The sequence below is a fragment of the Nothoprocta perdicaria genome, unplaced genomic scaffold (assembly GCF_003342845.1).
Source record: "Nothoprocta perdicaria isolate Ctin4 unplaced genomic scaffold, notPer1 scaffold_66, whole genome shotgun sequence".
NCBI lineage: Eukaryota > Metazoa > Chordata > Aves > Tinamiformes > Tinamidae > Nothoprocta > Nothoprocta perdicaria.
This window is the reverse complement of record NW_020455932.1, coordinates 1,182,534-1,198,831: the sequence shown is the minus strand read 5'-3', so window position 1 is coordinate 1,198,831 and position 16,298 is coordinate 1,182,534. Positions and strand designations below refer to the sequence as shown.

At 45.4% G+C, this 16,298-nt stretch overlaps 2 protein-coding genes across 2 annotated transcripts in view; both read right to left on the bottom strand.

The window, feature by feature from the left end:
- Nucleotides 1–3,423: 3,423 nt before the first annotated feature.
- On the bottom strand, nucleotides 3,424–13,672 carry RCC1L (RCC1 like). The gene is made up of 11 exons (XM_026050150.1): nucleotides 13,400–13,672; nucleotides 12,772–12,901; nucleotides 11,553–11,681; nucleotides 10,625–10,691; nucleotides 10,050–10,101; nucleotides 8,764–8,848; nucleotides 7,542–7,723; nucleotides 6,746–6,830; nucleotides 6,080–6,253; nucleotides 5,117–5,202; nucleotides 3,424–3,513 (listed from the first exon to the last, which is right to left on the bottom strand). The coding sequence occupies exons 1-11, from the start codon at nucleotides 13,670–13,672 to the stop codon at nucleotides 3,436–3,438; spliced, it is 1,341 nt and encodes a 446-aa protein (XP_025905935.1). The 3' UTR covers nucleotides 3,424–3,435.
- Nucleotides 13,673–14,262: 590 nt separating this feature from the next.
- Nucleotides 14,263–16,298, bottom strand: part of NCF1 (neutrophil cytosolic factor 1) — a 7,816-nt gene continuing 5,780 nt past the window's right edge. Inside the window, 2 exon segments of the mRNA XM_026050201.1 lie at nucleotides 14,263–14,960; nucleotides 15,264–15,375. Of these exon segments, the coding sequence (XP_025905986.1) occupies nucleotides 14,808–14,960; nucleotides 15,264–15,375 (265 nt within the window). The 3' untranslated portion in view covers nucleotides 14,263–14,807.

Below are 16,298 nucleotides of genomic sequence, written 5' to 3'. Positions count from 1 at the left end.
CCTTCGTACCACACACAACACCAGGTGCCTTGTGCCCAGGACTGCTTTTATTGGACTAAGCAGATTAATCTGTAGCCAAAAAAAAAAAAATCACAGCACGCACAATTCCCGCAGGCACCAGTTTAAAGGCACAATAGCAGGTGCTGGGCACCTACCCCAGAACAAGAGGGCCACGGCTGCAGTGTTGACCACACGGCTCTTCCCAACTTTGTTGCCAAATAGTTTCTCTAGGAAAAACTTAACCAGAGTGGGAAGAAGGTGGTTGGATATATCCCACTGGCCTGGAATATATACCGCCCGTCCCCCCCCCCCCCCCCCCCCCGAAAAAAAACAGGACAGAAATATGAATGAAATTCACCCTCTCTGTCGTGAAAGGCACTGACGCTAGTGAAGCAGTTTCTTGGCAACACTGTCCCTGGCAAAGGCTCTTTTTTGGACAAACCTGTGATTTCTGAAGGTTAAAGTCTCTAGTATAAAGTGCATTTCCCATTTCTGGCACGAGGCTGAGACAAGAGAGTGCCACAGAGAGGCCAGAGGACTGTTAGAAAAAGTGAAATGGCCCTGTGTAACACACGTGTGTATCTTCTGCCCCTGCCGCGCCGCATCTCCAGAGCTTGCGGGCCAAAAGATGGAGCAGAACAGGACACTGGGAACAGTCCACGGCCAAGCCTGCCTGCTGCAGGGTTAAGGGCACAAACGCTGCGCTCGCCTTTCTGATTACCAGAACTTCAAATCCCAGAGGCGGCTCCCATACCTGGAGAAACCCACACCCTCCTCTCCCTGCCGTTGCCGCTTACAAGAGTCTTTGCTCTGTACAACTGCTTACTGCATCCCAGTGCAGCCTTGCAGGGTGCAGATGCTTCTCCTATCATGCCTTTGGACAGCACAGCTGTACGAGACCAAGGTTTCCAGCTCCTGGGACCTCTACCCAAGCTCCGAGGGCAGAAGTCAGCGCTCCCTTGAACCCCTGCTCTGCTGGATTTGCTCTGCTGGGAGGGCAGCTCTGCCGACCAACACCAACCTTTTCCCACCTGCATTTTAATAGTCTCTGAATAGTCTCTTGGAGGACACAGAAGCATCAGTTCCAGAAGGATCTTTAGCTCATCATGGGCTAGGTCTATTTTTATAAAAACATAACGTTAATGTATGAAATCTAATTTTGGCCTCTGGTGACTCACTCAGAGGGTTAGTCCTAAGTGAGTTCTAGGCCGGTTTTCTGGACCAAAGCAACACGCACTTACCAAACCAAGGGTGGGACAAATGCAGACAGCAGGCTCTTGCCACCACTTCTGTTCCTAATCAGAGCATGTTAGAGCAAGCACTCCAAGTTCATTAAGCCCTGTAACACTTGTTTACAGATAAAGGCCTTGCAGACATCTAATTAACAGATTTTGCAATTTATTGCAGTCAAAACTGCAACAGAAACAGGTAAGACATGGCAGTTACCGTCCTCATCCCAGTCTCCTCACGACCCTACTCACTATGGTGAAAAGCCAGCAGCTAAGAGGCTGCACTGCTGCCAAGCAGCAGCCAGCAATTTTGTACAGCTCTGGTGAAACAAAAGGGAACTGTCCTGCTTGCCATCCTTTCTCACATTTGTTTTCCATGTTTTAGAATAAGGAAGCCTGGAGCCAAGAAGACACATACAGAAGGTATAAATTAAAGATAATTTAATGGGAATTTCCAGTAGTAAAGGTCTATTTTGATTTAATGTAAGCCTTCTGCTTTGATCCATACGCGAACCTGGCACTAAAACACAAGTTATATAGTATCATTAAAAGTAACTCTCAAAAATAACTATTTCTGTAGATTGTTTAACCTTTCCTATGCTTTTTACACAGTCCTCCAAGAGATTATTTCATCTAGGTAAAGCTTAGCCCTGAGTTTTGTTAATTACTTAAGAAGAACTGATACAGCAAGGAAGGAGTCCAGTAAATGAGTGTATGTGGTATACCTGGGGGCCACGGCTATACACCCTGCCTACCACAGCAGGAGTCCTGCAGGCACAGAGGCATCTCCATCAACAAGCAGTTTCCTATCACGTCACACTGTAGTAAAATGTTCAACTTAAGTGCACAGCGCAAGACGGAGCAGCTTGTCAGCGAACTCCAGCTCAAGAATATTTCCATTACTACTGATATAAAGGCTTTACAATCACTTTATTTAAAACACATTAGATCACATTTTGCCAAAGTAATTTACACAGTGTAGCAACACAGTACAAAGAAAGAAGATACAGCTCTGCCTGATGTTTGCAGCTCAGCACACAAAACAATCAGCTTCCCACACTTCACCGTTTGCTAAGAGGCTTGCTGAGAGGCTGCTACACCAGGAGTACATACGGCTGCTACATCCCTTCTCCTTTAGATACTATATCCTAAATGCACTTACCACAACTTCTTTGCCAAGAAGCTAACAAGAAACAAGGCTGTAAATTCTGCTTGTTGCCTGTTAAGTCTCTTCCCCACTCAGGCACTACAGCAAAGGCTAATTTAAAAGGGCTGTTTGCGATGGAGAGTTGCTACGCTGCCAAATACGTGAAGAGAAGAAACCAAAGGCCGCAGTTTGTGATGAGTATGCTAAGAGAGATGCAGTTGATGAGAAAACCTCTGCTCAATTCCATTGCCTGAGCACCAGCCATACATGTAGCTCAGAGGGAGTTTGTTCCTGACCCGAGTCCATAAACACATTAGATTTGCTACAATCAGACTGCTGCAATCACAAACAGCAATAGCAGCGTGGACAGTACATGATACACCTTTCCATGCTGTCTTATTTAACAGTAGCTTCCTCTTGACAAGTCTTTACTCTTGCAGTGCAAGGAAGGAGCCCCTTTGATGTTTAGCCCACGTGGAGAGCCTGCAAACGCCTGTGATGAGCTCACTATCTGCCTCTGGGCCACTAGCTGTGCATGCAATACCCGCACAAACAACAGCGAGAAAGGCAGCAGCTGGTGGCAGATGTCGAGGGCAGTTCGGCTGGATTCCAGAAGCCAGTGCAACTTCTCTTACACAATAAAAATGGTAATTAAAAAGCTTCCCCCTGAGAAATAGTTTGTCTCAGTCCAACACTGGTAGCAGAGAGTTAGTGACAGGGACAGCCAGTCTGTAAATGAAGGTCTTGTACTACAGATTTCATATCATCCTAGTCTTCCCCAAGAGATGTTGTCATCCTTTTACACAAGCTCACCTCTGAGTCTGGGTCTCTGATTCTTCACAAGCTCTCGTGAACCAGATAGAGCATTCCTTAAATTCCCTCTTCTCAGGGAAAGCACTTCCCTCCTGCAGGCTGAAGCGTTTCAGCAACACAGAGGTGACATACAGGCTGCCTCTGCTCACAGTTGCTTCTTGCCCGGTTCCATGGAAAAAGTCTTTCCTTCCGAGAAGCTCGTTGCCAGGTTCCCACATCTTCTAAGCACAGTGCTGAGCAGCCTAACTATGTAAAAGACTTAACCAGGCTTACCATATGATCGACTCCACATGCAACATCCACCACCTCACCAGGCACAGTCACCTGTGTCAGACACAAAAGAATAGATCATTTCTCAAGCTGGCACTTTGCACCCGACATTTGTTATTTCTCATCCTTCCTCTGCTTAGTTCCTTTTGCAAAGACTCTGCACCCACCAAAGGGCTACGCTGAACATCCAGATAAAGCTAGATTCAGCACCAGGCAAGCTTGTCATGTGCATCCTAGAAGAACATTCCCTTTCTACCCTCACAGAAGCTTTCCAAAAAGCTTTCCAAAGGACAGAAAAAGAGGTCTACCCAGCAGAGAGCAAGGAGACTGTAGCTTCAGCCCATCTGCTCAGCAGGAGAAGCCACATGACTGGATAGAGCATAATCCAGACAACATGATCTGTCCAAGCACCATAAAGATTTGCCTCTTCTCTCAAGGAAGAAGGACAGGCAGAGCACAGTGGAAGCTTTTGTCTCGGGCAGTTCTTGTTTCGATGGCAAGCAGACTCAGCACACTCACTAGTGTAATTATAGCTTAAAAATGACTTCAAAATAAATGGAAGCAATAGCAAGACCCAAGTTTTTTTCTCCTGGACACAAGGAAGAGTAGAGATGACTCCTTCTATGGTGGCAGGTTAAAGAAAACTTCCCAGTAACTGCTCTTGCTTTGATGCACTGCTATAGCTATGCCAGACAGGAGATGTCCATTTGAGGGAAAATACCCCTCATAACCTACTCGTCTCATAACCAGCATCACATGCCATGCATGGTGGGTCCGAAAGCATATTTTCTCAGATACAGCACGGTAGTTTTAGGCAAACACTGCAGAAGTGGTCTGTTTTGTTCATTTTTAAAGGAAGGACAGAGCGTGCCAAAGAAAAAGCCATTCAGACACGCAGAAGGGGACTCCAGGGTGGTCCAACTGATTGCCTGCCTCCTTCCTCCTTTGCCTTAGAAAGTGGGAACATCTGCAAGGGTGAGTGCGGAAGTCTAGAGCCAAACACTCTTCTACACCCACAGAATCTGGCTCTCAGTGTCATCCAAGAAGGGAGTGGAACGTGGAGCATTGCAGAACAGCTATGAAAACAGCTCGGGGCTAAGTATCTCCTCCTGTGGCGACACACAGTCAGTCTACCAACTCACCACCACGGGCAAAAGAATCAGGAGAAGGCAGCCCACTACTACATGGGCCTACTTCCATAGTGGTCTGACCACAGCAACTGAAACGCTCACTTAATGTAAATGTTTAACTCAATTCTTATGGGTCACAGATGACCAACACCAGCTGTTTTCTTAGCAACACATACAGCGGTAAAATGCAGGCTACAGCGGGGAGGGAAGAAGCACTAAAGAGCAGCACATAGGAGCAAGCAAATGAGAACTCTTCTGAAATGATAACACAGCCACCAGCTTTGGCTTCTGGATCTAATATTGTACTGAACAAGTAGAACCAAGAGACACAGGTATTTACAGAGCACCTCCAACCCTGAAAAGGCTAGGCCAGGACCTCTAGCAAGGAAAGCACTTATAAGGACATTTTGCTTAGTCTTCAAAAATTACTCACCAGAACTGGGCAGCAAATAAGGTTTCTTGCTCTTTCTTGTGATATGAAGAGCTAGCTACAGAATATAATCTTGCCTTAATGCCTCTGTCCTTACCCGCCATGGGAAATACTGGTCTTCCATTCTTCCAATTCCCAGACATCCTCTTAGATTCTTGCCCCATACAAAGAGTTCTCCTCTGTCTGTAGGAGGGGAGGAAGGGGGGAGGGAAAAAAGTAAGGGCACAGTCATTAAAAAGGAAGTATTTTGGTATACCTATTTGCAATGCTGGCAAATGTAGCTACTGAGCTTCTGGGGAGTATGGGTTACACACGCAGCAAGAGAGCCACCCAGTTTAGTACCAATATAATGGAAAGCCAAAGCCAAAGGGAAGCCAGCTACAATCACCATCTAACCAGACTGGCTGCGTCAGATAGCAGCGCCCTTGGTCCTGCTGAGAAGACACTGTAAATTATTATTTTTGCTATCAGGTACATGAGTTTTCTGTGTCGCTGCCCTCTACTGCCTATTTTTAAATGATCTTCAGATTGATAACTTCATTTAAAGGTTGCATCAAAACCAGTGAATATAAAGTTATGTTAAATGTTAAAATGTTAAATATGTAAGTCTTCCCATCTCACATTGCTTCCAAGTTGGTCAGAAGGCCTAAGACAGACAGTCTGCATCAGAGGCAGTTTGTTCATTTATTACATAAATTCCTAATGAATCTAAAGTGCAGCTGAACTTAAAAAACTTCCTAGGTTTCCTGCTTGAGATAATTGTTTTATTATAGAAGGGACATGCTGTCTGATTATAGAATCAGCTTTTTAAATAAACCCATGATTTTTAGAAGCTACGCTATGCAACACAGGCATATATTCACAACAGTTTTATCACAGCAGTAGCTAGGTTTAGAAAGAACCTAAATTCTTGCCAGTACTTGTAAACTTCCCTATTTGTTGCATTCCATTAGTGTGGTTTAAGTTTAAAAAGAGAGAGAGAGAGAGAGAGAGAACTTTTGAAGCTGCCAAAATTAACATAGCTAGATGACTTCTCTGTGACTTCAGGGCTAAAACTTACTTGTAAGTGCTGCAAACTGGCTGAGTCCACAGCGAATGCGAGCAACACAGATGTCCGGATTGAAGTCTGACCGGCCGAAGAGGCTGGGTGGGATCATCTCTGGCACTGCTGTTTCTATTAAGTTTGGTCCTTTCCCAAGAATTCCATATCCCCAGACAAAAACATTTCCTTCTTCTGCATTACAATAAGACAACATTGTGTGAGAAAGGCTGTGCTGCTTAAATTCACACCATGACCAAGTGTTAACCAGATCTAAACAGATATTTTCCCTTTCTCCTAAAGCAGTATAGCACTTTTTTTTTTTTTTTTTTAAGTACCAAACAATGCATTTCCACCCAAATTCCCATTTTTTTCCCCTAATCCATTTAAGAGGATCAAGCTTCACACGCAAAGCTATCCTGGTGGGGAGATGAGGGAGAAACAACACAGGTATGCAAGAAATACATCAACTTAATGTCTTATGGACACAGTTGAAGCACAAGTGATCACAATAGAACACATCCACAGCTTCCCAAAAACATACAGCGGTGAAAATATCAGGGCAAGAGAGTCTTAAACCACAGCCTTTTCGGTCTCCTAACTTTGTCATACAGATAGTACTCCTTTATTTCCAGTAAACAAGTTGCTTGATCAAATACATTACAATCCACCTACTGCATAACTCACCAGTTAAAACCATATTGCCAGTCCCTCCACATGCAGCTTCCTTTATCTTCCCTATCTTGAATGGCAAATGTCTGGGAACGTTCACCTGCACAAGGTCAAAAGCCTGGCTTCAAAAACAAACCAATAAACTGGAACATGTTCTCAAGTTCTGTCTGCAGTTTACATGCACTGAATATCCTGCAATGCCTGAATAACTCAATGCAATTCACAAGACTCTTGGAGCATGCAGACCTTCTTTTGGATATTCTTTTATACTATTTTCATTCACTTTTCCTTCTTTTATAGTATTTTCATTCAGTTTTCCTCCTCACTGAAGCCTAAGACTTAGAAAAGTGATCTATTATACTACTAAAAGAAATAGCATTATCTTTTACCAGTGCACCTACTCACAGTATAAGCAATCACTACTTATACAGAATTTTAAAAAGCATTTAACACAAGCTAGAAAACTAGCTATGACATTGTTGGATTTGGCCATTTTGCAAGACAGCTTTGTAAACAGTCAGAAGTTGATCAGTACAATTGTATTCTGCCTTAAAATAGTGAGATATTGGAAGCGAATGGAGGAATTCGAAAAAGATTTGAAAATTCTCACTGGGAATACATTATCCTACAGCCAAACAACTATTTCAGACAGACTGGTTTTTTAATAGGTATAGGGAAAAAAACAGATTGCTAAGGATTTATATTGATCCGTACTGCTGTTAAAGCAGCAGAATAGGAAGTAGTAGTTTTTTAACTCAGTGCACTGCAGCTGAACTGAAACATGTGAAAACTAATTCCCAGACTAGCTAACCTGTGTGGTCTCCGTGACAGATGCCAATTGCAGATACTCCGAGTTTCCCCAACCAAAGAGATCTCCCTCATTTGAAACAGCCAGACAACAGTCCCCATAGGAAGCGACCTGGACAATGTTTACTCCAGTAATGTCACCCTGTAGCTTAGTAGGAACACTGGTGATATTGTAGTGTCCAAGACCTGAAAGAGAGGGGAAAAAAGAAAAAAGGAGTACTATCAACTACTGTCTACACAGGATGTGTGTGCGTGCATGTGTGTGAAGTTGCAGAATCACTCTCCCTTTCATTCTAAGAGAAACATTGTTCACTCCACATCTGAAGGACCAGTTTCATTGGACAAGTAGCCACTCCTGCTAGCTGAAGAAGCAGGTTCCGACCAGGCAGTCTTATACAGCCACACTTAGGAAACAATCTAGGTTTATGTCTTTCTACTGCATGGGCAGAAGTGTTTAAGAGAGGAGTAACCCAAGTTAGGCAGACACCCTGACAAAGTGAAATTTTACAAACTGTCTATATCCTGTCTTCTGCAAGAAGAGCCAGAAGTCACAGGACACTTGAAAAACTATTTAGAAATCAGCAGGTGAAGTGGCAAGAGATGCTGAGAAGCAAACATAGTGCACGACAAACAACTGCTCGAGCAAGAGGCCAGAATGATGACAAAAATCAAGAGAACCACTAGTCTACAGTATATCCACACAAGAGAACCAGAAGAACCAAGCTTCAGGGGCCGCAGAAGGAAGGAACGGTAGGAAGAGCTTAGAGGAAGTCCTTTGACAGCAGAACAGGGGCCTGGCCAACACGCAGTGCTAACACAGCACTAGCAGCCAAAGGTCTCCATCAGGTCAAAAGGGGAAGCAAGCAAAAGGGATCCTGAAACAAGAGAATCAGAAAGCAAAGTCTGCAGAACAGAGCAAGCTATTTTCACATGCCACCCCTGCACATCCTCACAAAGTAAACAAGGTCACATTCGCCCCAGATGACATGCCTGGATTGCCAGCATGGCATCCTAAAACACACACAAAACCCACCACCACACACACCCTGGAACAACTGGTGTGTCTCAATTCAGCTACACAAGGGCACTGGGAACATCTGCACATAACTGGAAAGAGTTGCCCCTTTCTGTCCACATGTGCAAGGCAAGTCTCCTCATCAGCTCTGAGTTTAGCACAGCTTGCTAGTTATCAATTCACTGAAAGAGAAGTTCAGCTGAGCTCCTACCTGTTTGTCCATCAGCTCCCCATCCACATGCATACACTGTGCCTTTCTTTGTTCTAAACAGACTGTGGTCCTGCCCACACACAACCTGCACACAAATGAGAAGCCAGAGCTGGTCAAGAAATATGACATGTTCAGAACCAATTTAATGACACATTACTGACGGACAAACTGAACCTCCACTACAGCTATCAAATTACATTTGGACCTTTCCCTCCAGATCAAGCAGCTCTATGCACCATGGGGAAGGCAAACAAAAAACATGACACAACCCAAGAAACAGCAGAATTTTCTTTCTAGAAAGCAGTGCTACGCTTGATATGTTCTAAGATCCAAAAAACACTCAAATGGGCAGTCCAACATAACAAACAGCAGAAAGCAAACAAGATCACTCTTCCCGGGGTGCTACCCCATGACTCTCAACGCAAGCAACCCCCTGCTATTGATTCTTTGCCATGCAAACGCTCTAGGAAACCATTCACTCTCAAACTGACATTTATGTTGAACTCCCAGCCATGTCTGCCACAAGTCTGGCAGAAACTAAAGTCAAGATTTTCAAAAACAGAGGCTAAAAATAAGTCTAATATTAAAAGGGATTTAACACACGAATTAAGAGATTGATGATCCAAATATATTAAACACTATACAGTTTTCATCAAGGATGATGAATTATTAGAATAATTATCCAAACTCCTTGAAATGCCACAAGAAGTCTGAAAAGAAGTTTGGGAGCCTACTTCCAACAAAAACTTATGATGTATCATGCCTCGCTTTCTTCCCCCTGGCCTTATGTCAGTGACCTTTGCTTTCTAGGATACCATATGGAACAGGAACAATGTTGGCACAGACACAGCACTGCTACAGCGGCACAGAGACACTTAATAGACTGCTCTTGTGCATGGAGATGCTGCTACATTTATGCTGCTCTGGAGTCTGTTGTTCTCTCAGAAACTTAGCATAAAAAGTGCTAGGTAGGCTAAGTGGGTGATCTCATTTTTGAAATAAAACAAACATTCAGAATAAAACAGTTCCAAAGTGACAAAAAAGTACCCAAGGGGGACAAGAGCAAAGACGGGAAAAGATGATGTGTCAGAACAATCTCCTTGCCATGCAGATGTTAGTTAGGAAGTCAAGCAAGTGCTACACTGCTATTCCCATCAAATTCTTCAGTAAGTTCAAACCCTGCTTTGGCAACTACCTGGCAAAGCCACAGAGCAAAATGCCTCCTTGTGCTTTATATAAGCAACCATATTCCTCTTTTGAATCAAATTGGGGGGGGGGAGTCTTACCTGGACAACTCTGCTGTCAAATTCCTTCAGTTGATGAATGGTATGGCTTTCACTGGACACCATCAATAAGGAGCAGAAAGAGAAGAGGCAATATAAAGCATTTCAGGCAACTGCAACCGAAAAATGTGAAGACAGATCTACCTTTACTAAAAAAGGTCATTTATCATTACAAGGAGAGGGAATTTTCTTCATATATTCAGAAAATATCGTTTCACTGTACAGAAGTAGGAAAATATTTTTTCATTGTCTCATTTAAGAAGCTTAAAACCATCACTTTTTTCAATATAACATTTCATGGGGATGTGGGTGGTCTTCAAACACACTCCCTAGTCTGGAATGAGCACAGACATAATGTTGAGACAAGCTTGCTTAGGCTTAAAGACAGATGTTTAAAGACAGCTTTAAAGACAGACAGCCCTTACATGACACCCGCAGCATAAAAGTCTTATTTTAGGCTCCTTAATTTTAAGCAGTATCTTTTTCACTATCATTTTTTCCCTCTTCCGGGCTTTTCTGAAGGGTTGTTTTAGTAACAATCTTTTCCTTGGCAAGGTTTGGATTGCTTGGAGTCTCACCTGTACACTTCGTCTTCGATAACTTTCCTGCCACACTGACCATAAGAGTTGTTGCCCATGCTGAAGACTGAAAAACAATGATAAAAAAGCTCACTGAATTAATGTCTAACCTCACAAGCATCCCTAAGTAGGTACAAAAACTAGTTTCCAAAGGCACAAAAGTTGAACACAGTCCTACAGAATAACCCTAAGCTTTCTTCCATCAAGCCCACTTAAATTCAAGTGGCCAAAGTGATTTTAGACAACAAGGAACAAGGCAACACTGGGGGCACGGCTGTAGGATTTGGAGCTCATCAGCTCTTTCTCTGTAATTGCCTAGCTCATCGTACCATTGCCAAGGAGATTCGGAAATAGATCAGCATTCCCACAAGAGCATTAGATCAACAATGCAGCTGGCCTGTGGTAAGCAGCACTGGGTTGCTCCATATAGCATTGAAACCACTGAGAATTCCCAACAAAGCCACGAGCCAATTCACAGAGGATCTTCTGTACCAAGGCCTATTAATTCACTACTTTTATAAATGCTGCACTCCAGGGCTTCACGGGGAAAATAACACTAAAGTATTGGCACAGTCATTTAAAATGGAACTCAAAAACACATCTGACTGAACAAGACAAATAGCTTATACTTAAACAAGGGCTGGGGCTAGATAAACAAACCATATTTTTCAATACTATCTGGAAAAAACTTCCAACACGTTTGCAGCTCGAGCCAAAGAGAGCATAGAGCTCAATACACAGTTACCCGCTCAGAGCTCTCCCTCCAGCAAGCAACCCCACAGGGGCTAACAGCCAGCTACATCACATTTACAGTGCTGACGGCCAATCTGGCATCAAGTTTGAGGACAGAAGACAATTTTTTTTTTTTTTTCCCCCACTGAAAGTACAGATTTACGTGTCATTTGTATCCAGCAAAGCGATACTGTACCTCCTTCGCTATCTGTCAGGATCAGGGAATGGGCTCTCCCACAGGAAACCTGCAAGACCCGCGTCTGCTGAGGCTTCGCCAGTGGCAGTGCAATTGGAGAAGGTTCCAGGACATACTCATAACCTTTATCTTAAAGAAGGAAGAGAGAAAGAGAAAAGTTAAAAAGTCAGTATCATCCGCAATGCAAATCAATGATATGTTGCAGGTTACCTTGTAGACATCGGTTCTTATTTTGTTAGTGAAACAGATGAATTTTAGAAAGCAGGAACCCAAGAGCTGCTGGGATTCATCAGGGAGGAACAGATGAAAAACAGCCGTGATGCTTGAAGTGAACAATCACTGCATAGCTAAAAATCCACTACTCCCAGGAGCTGCATGGGTATTATGACTTCAGATGGTCAGGAAGCAAAAAAGATAGGTTTTCAGCTTGTGTGACTACTTGGGTGAATAAGGCTGGATTACTAGGGAGTTTAAAGCTGAGCACAAACTTAACTACTCCATGGAACTGTGAATTTTGGAGGCAAGGTACAATAGCACACAATCACAAAACAGCATGACAGGTGAACAAATCTTAGAGCTTCATCTTTAAAGAACAGTGGATTAAAAGCCCTCTTGGAAAAGAGAATGCAAAAAAAAAAAAAATAGAAAATAGAAAATAGCATGACTCCACAAGAGATCAGAGACCTACAATTTCATGAAATACAATGGCTGTTATTAACACAATTTTCCCCTAAATGCTTAGTGATGCAATCTTCCAAAACATAAGTTTTTTACAAGTAGAGACAAGAATTCCATATAGGAATGAATTTCATACTTTTCTTGTCGGCCTTAGGAGGAAGAAGAGTTTCTAGCACAGAAAACATGTTCTGAAGTGCGTATGACATTGAGATGACTATATCAAGCTGGGATAGAGATATGAAGGCAAAAGAAGACAGCAAACTAGCACATCAAGAGAATTTATTAACTAACCCAAAATATTGCTCAATAACAAACTACGCACACTGAAAATAACATATAGAAAAGAAACATGTCTGGACCATAAATGCACACATAGCAAACACAACAAAGTTCTAGGGGAGAAAAAAAAAAAAAGGCAGCCCCACAGCTTTCACTAAAGCTTCTTGTATATTCTTCCTATCTCGTAACCCAACGTCTCCCACACCACATGGATCCTGCAGCACCGCCCCCGTAGGTCCTGACAACACCTCAAAATCCTTACTTCGATCTCCCATGCTTCTCTGAAATCCAAGCTGGGAATCCTTGTTGAGGCCCATGCCCCAGACTTTGGTGATGTCAGTGGTAGTAGAGGACAGCAGCGTGAATCCATAACCACAGGCTGCAGAAGAGATCTTTGAAAACAAGGAAAAAAAAATACACTATTTAGTTACTAACTACTGCCTAGAAAAACAAGCGTATCTTTTTTTTTCCACTGCCATATATCCTTGTTTAGTCCACACGCCAAATAAAGCCAAATACATGACCAAGCACTATCTTTACAAAAATGATATTTTGTAAAATATGTTGCTGGATCCTGTTTTTACAAAAAAATGATATCAAAAATGATCATATCTTTACAGAAATGATCACACCATTAAGCACAACGGTGTAAACAGAAATTTGTCATTACAGCTCTGGGCTGTTGTTTTTGGAAGTGCTTATCCCCACTCTATTGTTGGATTCATGCAGGTACAACAACAAGACCTATTTACAGTCCTCCAGCTGCAGCAAATTAAGGCAAAACTGAGATATTAAAGGGAAAAAAAAACCAATCTCCTGTTTTACTACCCTGCTTGTTCTGACATGCTTGAGCACGTGTAAGACACGGAGGGGGCGCTCGCCCGACCCACCTTTTCCTCGGTGTCCAGCCGGTAGGGGGTCGGCTGGACGCGCCGCGGCTTCTTCCAGCCCGCGTCGGGCCTCACGAAGCTGGGGATGCCCAGGGCCCCCGAGTGGCAGAAGCCCCACACGAAGACGCGGTCCTTCCGGCGGGCCGCCCTGCCCGCGTACTGGAACACGGGCGCCGCCTCGTCGGCCTCGCGGAGCTGCCGGAGGCTGCGCGGCCGCGCCGCCCCGCACAGGCCGCGCCGCAGCGGCGCCCGCGCTGCCCCCAGCGCCGCCATCTCGCCGTCCTCCCCGCTGCCGCCACGCCTGCGCGCTGCCGGCTCGCGGAGCTCGTTTCTTAAAGGGGCGATGGCGTCCGCGGGGGCGGGGGGCCCACGGGTAAACCTCCCAAGCTGCGATGGCGCTCGGCGGCCCCGGGGATGCGGGGCAGGTGCTTTGGTGTTGTCCCAACGCAGCCCTCATGTCCCGCCTGGGAGCCTGACCCTGCCAGGCATGGCACCAGCGACATGGCAGCGGGCGCTCCTGTCATGGCAGCAGCCCTGTCATGGCGGGTGAGCTCCTGTCATGGCGGGCGAGCTCCTGTCATGGCTGGACAGGCTGCTGTCGTGGCAGGCAGCGGTGCTGTCAAGGTGGAAAACCCCCCATGTCATTGCAGGGAATACTCCTGTCACGGCCTGGCAGGCTCCTGTCACGGTGGGCAGCACGACCCTCCCCAGTCAGGCTGTTCCCACAGGGAGCGAGGAAGCCGAGGCCTGTGAGGAAACCCGCTTTGCAAAACTGCCTTTATTGCCCCAACAAATATCCCCTGGGACTTTTGTAAGAGGCCCTCGGGGAAGCCCTTGTGCAACCTGCGGGCACAGGGTGCACAAGGCCTGGCCTATGCAGTGGGTGCAACTGCTCCTCACAGGTCCATGTATGCTGCTGGGCTGCATTAATAAAAGCACTGAAAGACCGTTAAAAGCACCAAAACAATATATACAAAGGATTCTTTCTACATTTGACTTTGTACAAATTATTTACAGGGTAGTTCACAACTGTTTTCTTGAAGGAACTGAAGACACAAAACCCTTGTGGTAGAAAGCTGGTAATTTTGAATACCATGAAATCATCCAAAATACAAACCAGGGATTTAGAAAGGACAAAAGTAGCCTATTAAATATAGCTCCATCAGGCTCTGGGAATCCTCAGCCCTCAGGAAGGCCCAAGGCACAGTGCTCGCTGTATTTATGTAGGACATCTCAGACATGCTCTTGAGTTAACGTGAGGCCCCAGCTGCAGCCTCCTCAGTCTGCCGTTCCCTACAGACTGCAGCTCTTCTGTAGCTCCCCCAGCAGAGTTTCGGGCTCTCCGTCCCTTGTTTTTGCACAGGCAAAACCAGGGGCAATGCATCTACTTGCTCGGCGTGGGCGAGCCTCACAGGATCTTCCTCCTGGTACTCTCCGTGCAGCGGTTCATGATGAGGTCTTTGCTGGGCCGGGGAGGAACAGCAGGCTGAGCCTTGGACCTGTTTTCTTCCTGCTCGTTTTTCTCAACTGCAGGTGAAGCAGATGTGGAGACAGCTCAGCACTCTGTACCCCTCCATGCCTTCCTGTCACCACTTCCTGCTCCGTCTTTGTCAGATTTATACCTAACGTATACAACCTCCTCCAAACAGCAATACCTCCCTGCACTTGCTTTTCCCCCTGGAGAAGGCCACAAGCGACCTGTACATGCAGGTCCTACGGTGTCATCTCCTCCCTAAACTGGGAGCAGAACCAGAGCCCCCCCACCATGGAGACTGTTCTGGCTCCAGGCCTTGGGTTGAAACATGCGGAGGGCTTGAAGCAAAGCTCACTCACTGATAACGCTGGCCTTTTCCTGGAAATTGACCTTCATATTTCTCCGGCTCTGGATGTACTTCCTGCTGTTGCGCCTGTAGGTCTCCTGGCTGATCTGCTTGCGTCTCTGATTGTGGATGCTCTTTGCATTGCAGATGGTGGATCTGCAGTGAGTCACAGGAGAAACTTTCAATTTCTGTTCCATTTCTCCTCCACATACTTTCTCATTCAGGATTTCCCCGGCCCTGATGCTAACAGATGGAGGCAGTGCATCCTCTTTTGACTCCCCATACCCTAATATCTGCTTCTCATTTTTGCTGGGCAGAAGGCAGCAGGTTTGGGGACATGCTCCCACAGGCAGCTCTTTGCTCTATGTTTGACTTCCAGCAGAGAAACGGCAGCAAGGGAAAGCCCAAGACACTATTCAGCACCATGCTGCCAGTGGGAAATTCCCAGCCGGTGGGACTGTCCCCATGCACGTGGAGTGAGGCCACCACCTCATTTTCATTACCAGAGACTGAGAGAGGTGGTTTCTGCTTCCCCTCCCACATCGCTTTCCTTCCTGGCACCCCTTCACTGGGCCCATCTGCCTTTGGCCTCTCCCCGGTTCCAACACGAACCCACGAGCAGTTTCACTGCCACATGTCACAGGAGAGATCCTCGGCACGGAGAAGGTCCCAGCCCTGGGTGCACCTGTGGGACACGCTGAGCCCAGACTCCCCCTTCAGCCTCTCCTTGGCTCACCAAGGAGAGCCAAACCTCACCATCCAAACCTCCCTCCTTTCCTCCTCCATGCTGCCGTGACCAGTGCTATGGAGACACCATTAACCACCCTTCCCCTGGAGGAGACCAATTGTCCTGTCCTTGAAATAGGCCGTATCAGCTGTCCCAAGCGTGTCGGTGAGCCTCATCATACTCAAAGAGGAGGATTTGTGTCTTTTTACACTGGCTCACAATCAATCCGTGCTCCAGCAGGGCCAGATTTTGAGAGATTTTTGTAGCAAAGCTGCTCTGTTTTTCCTTTTTCTCTTTTTTCTTTTTTTTTTTTTTTTTAAAGGAAACACTCAGCTGGAGAACAGCTCTGCAA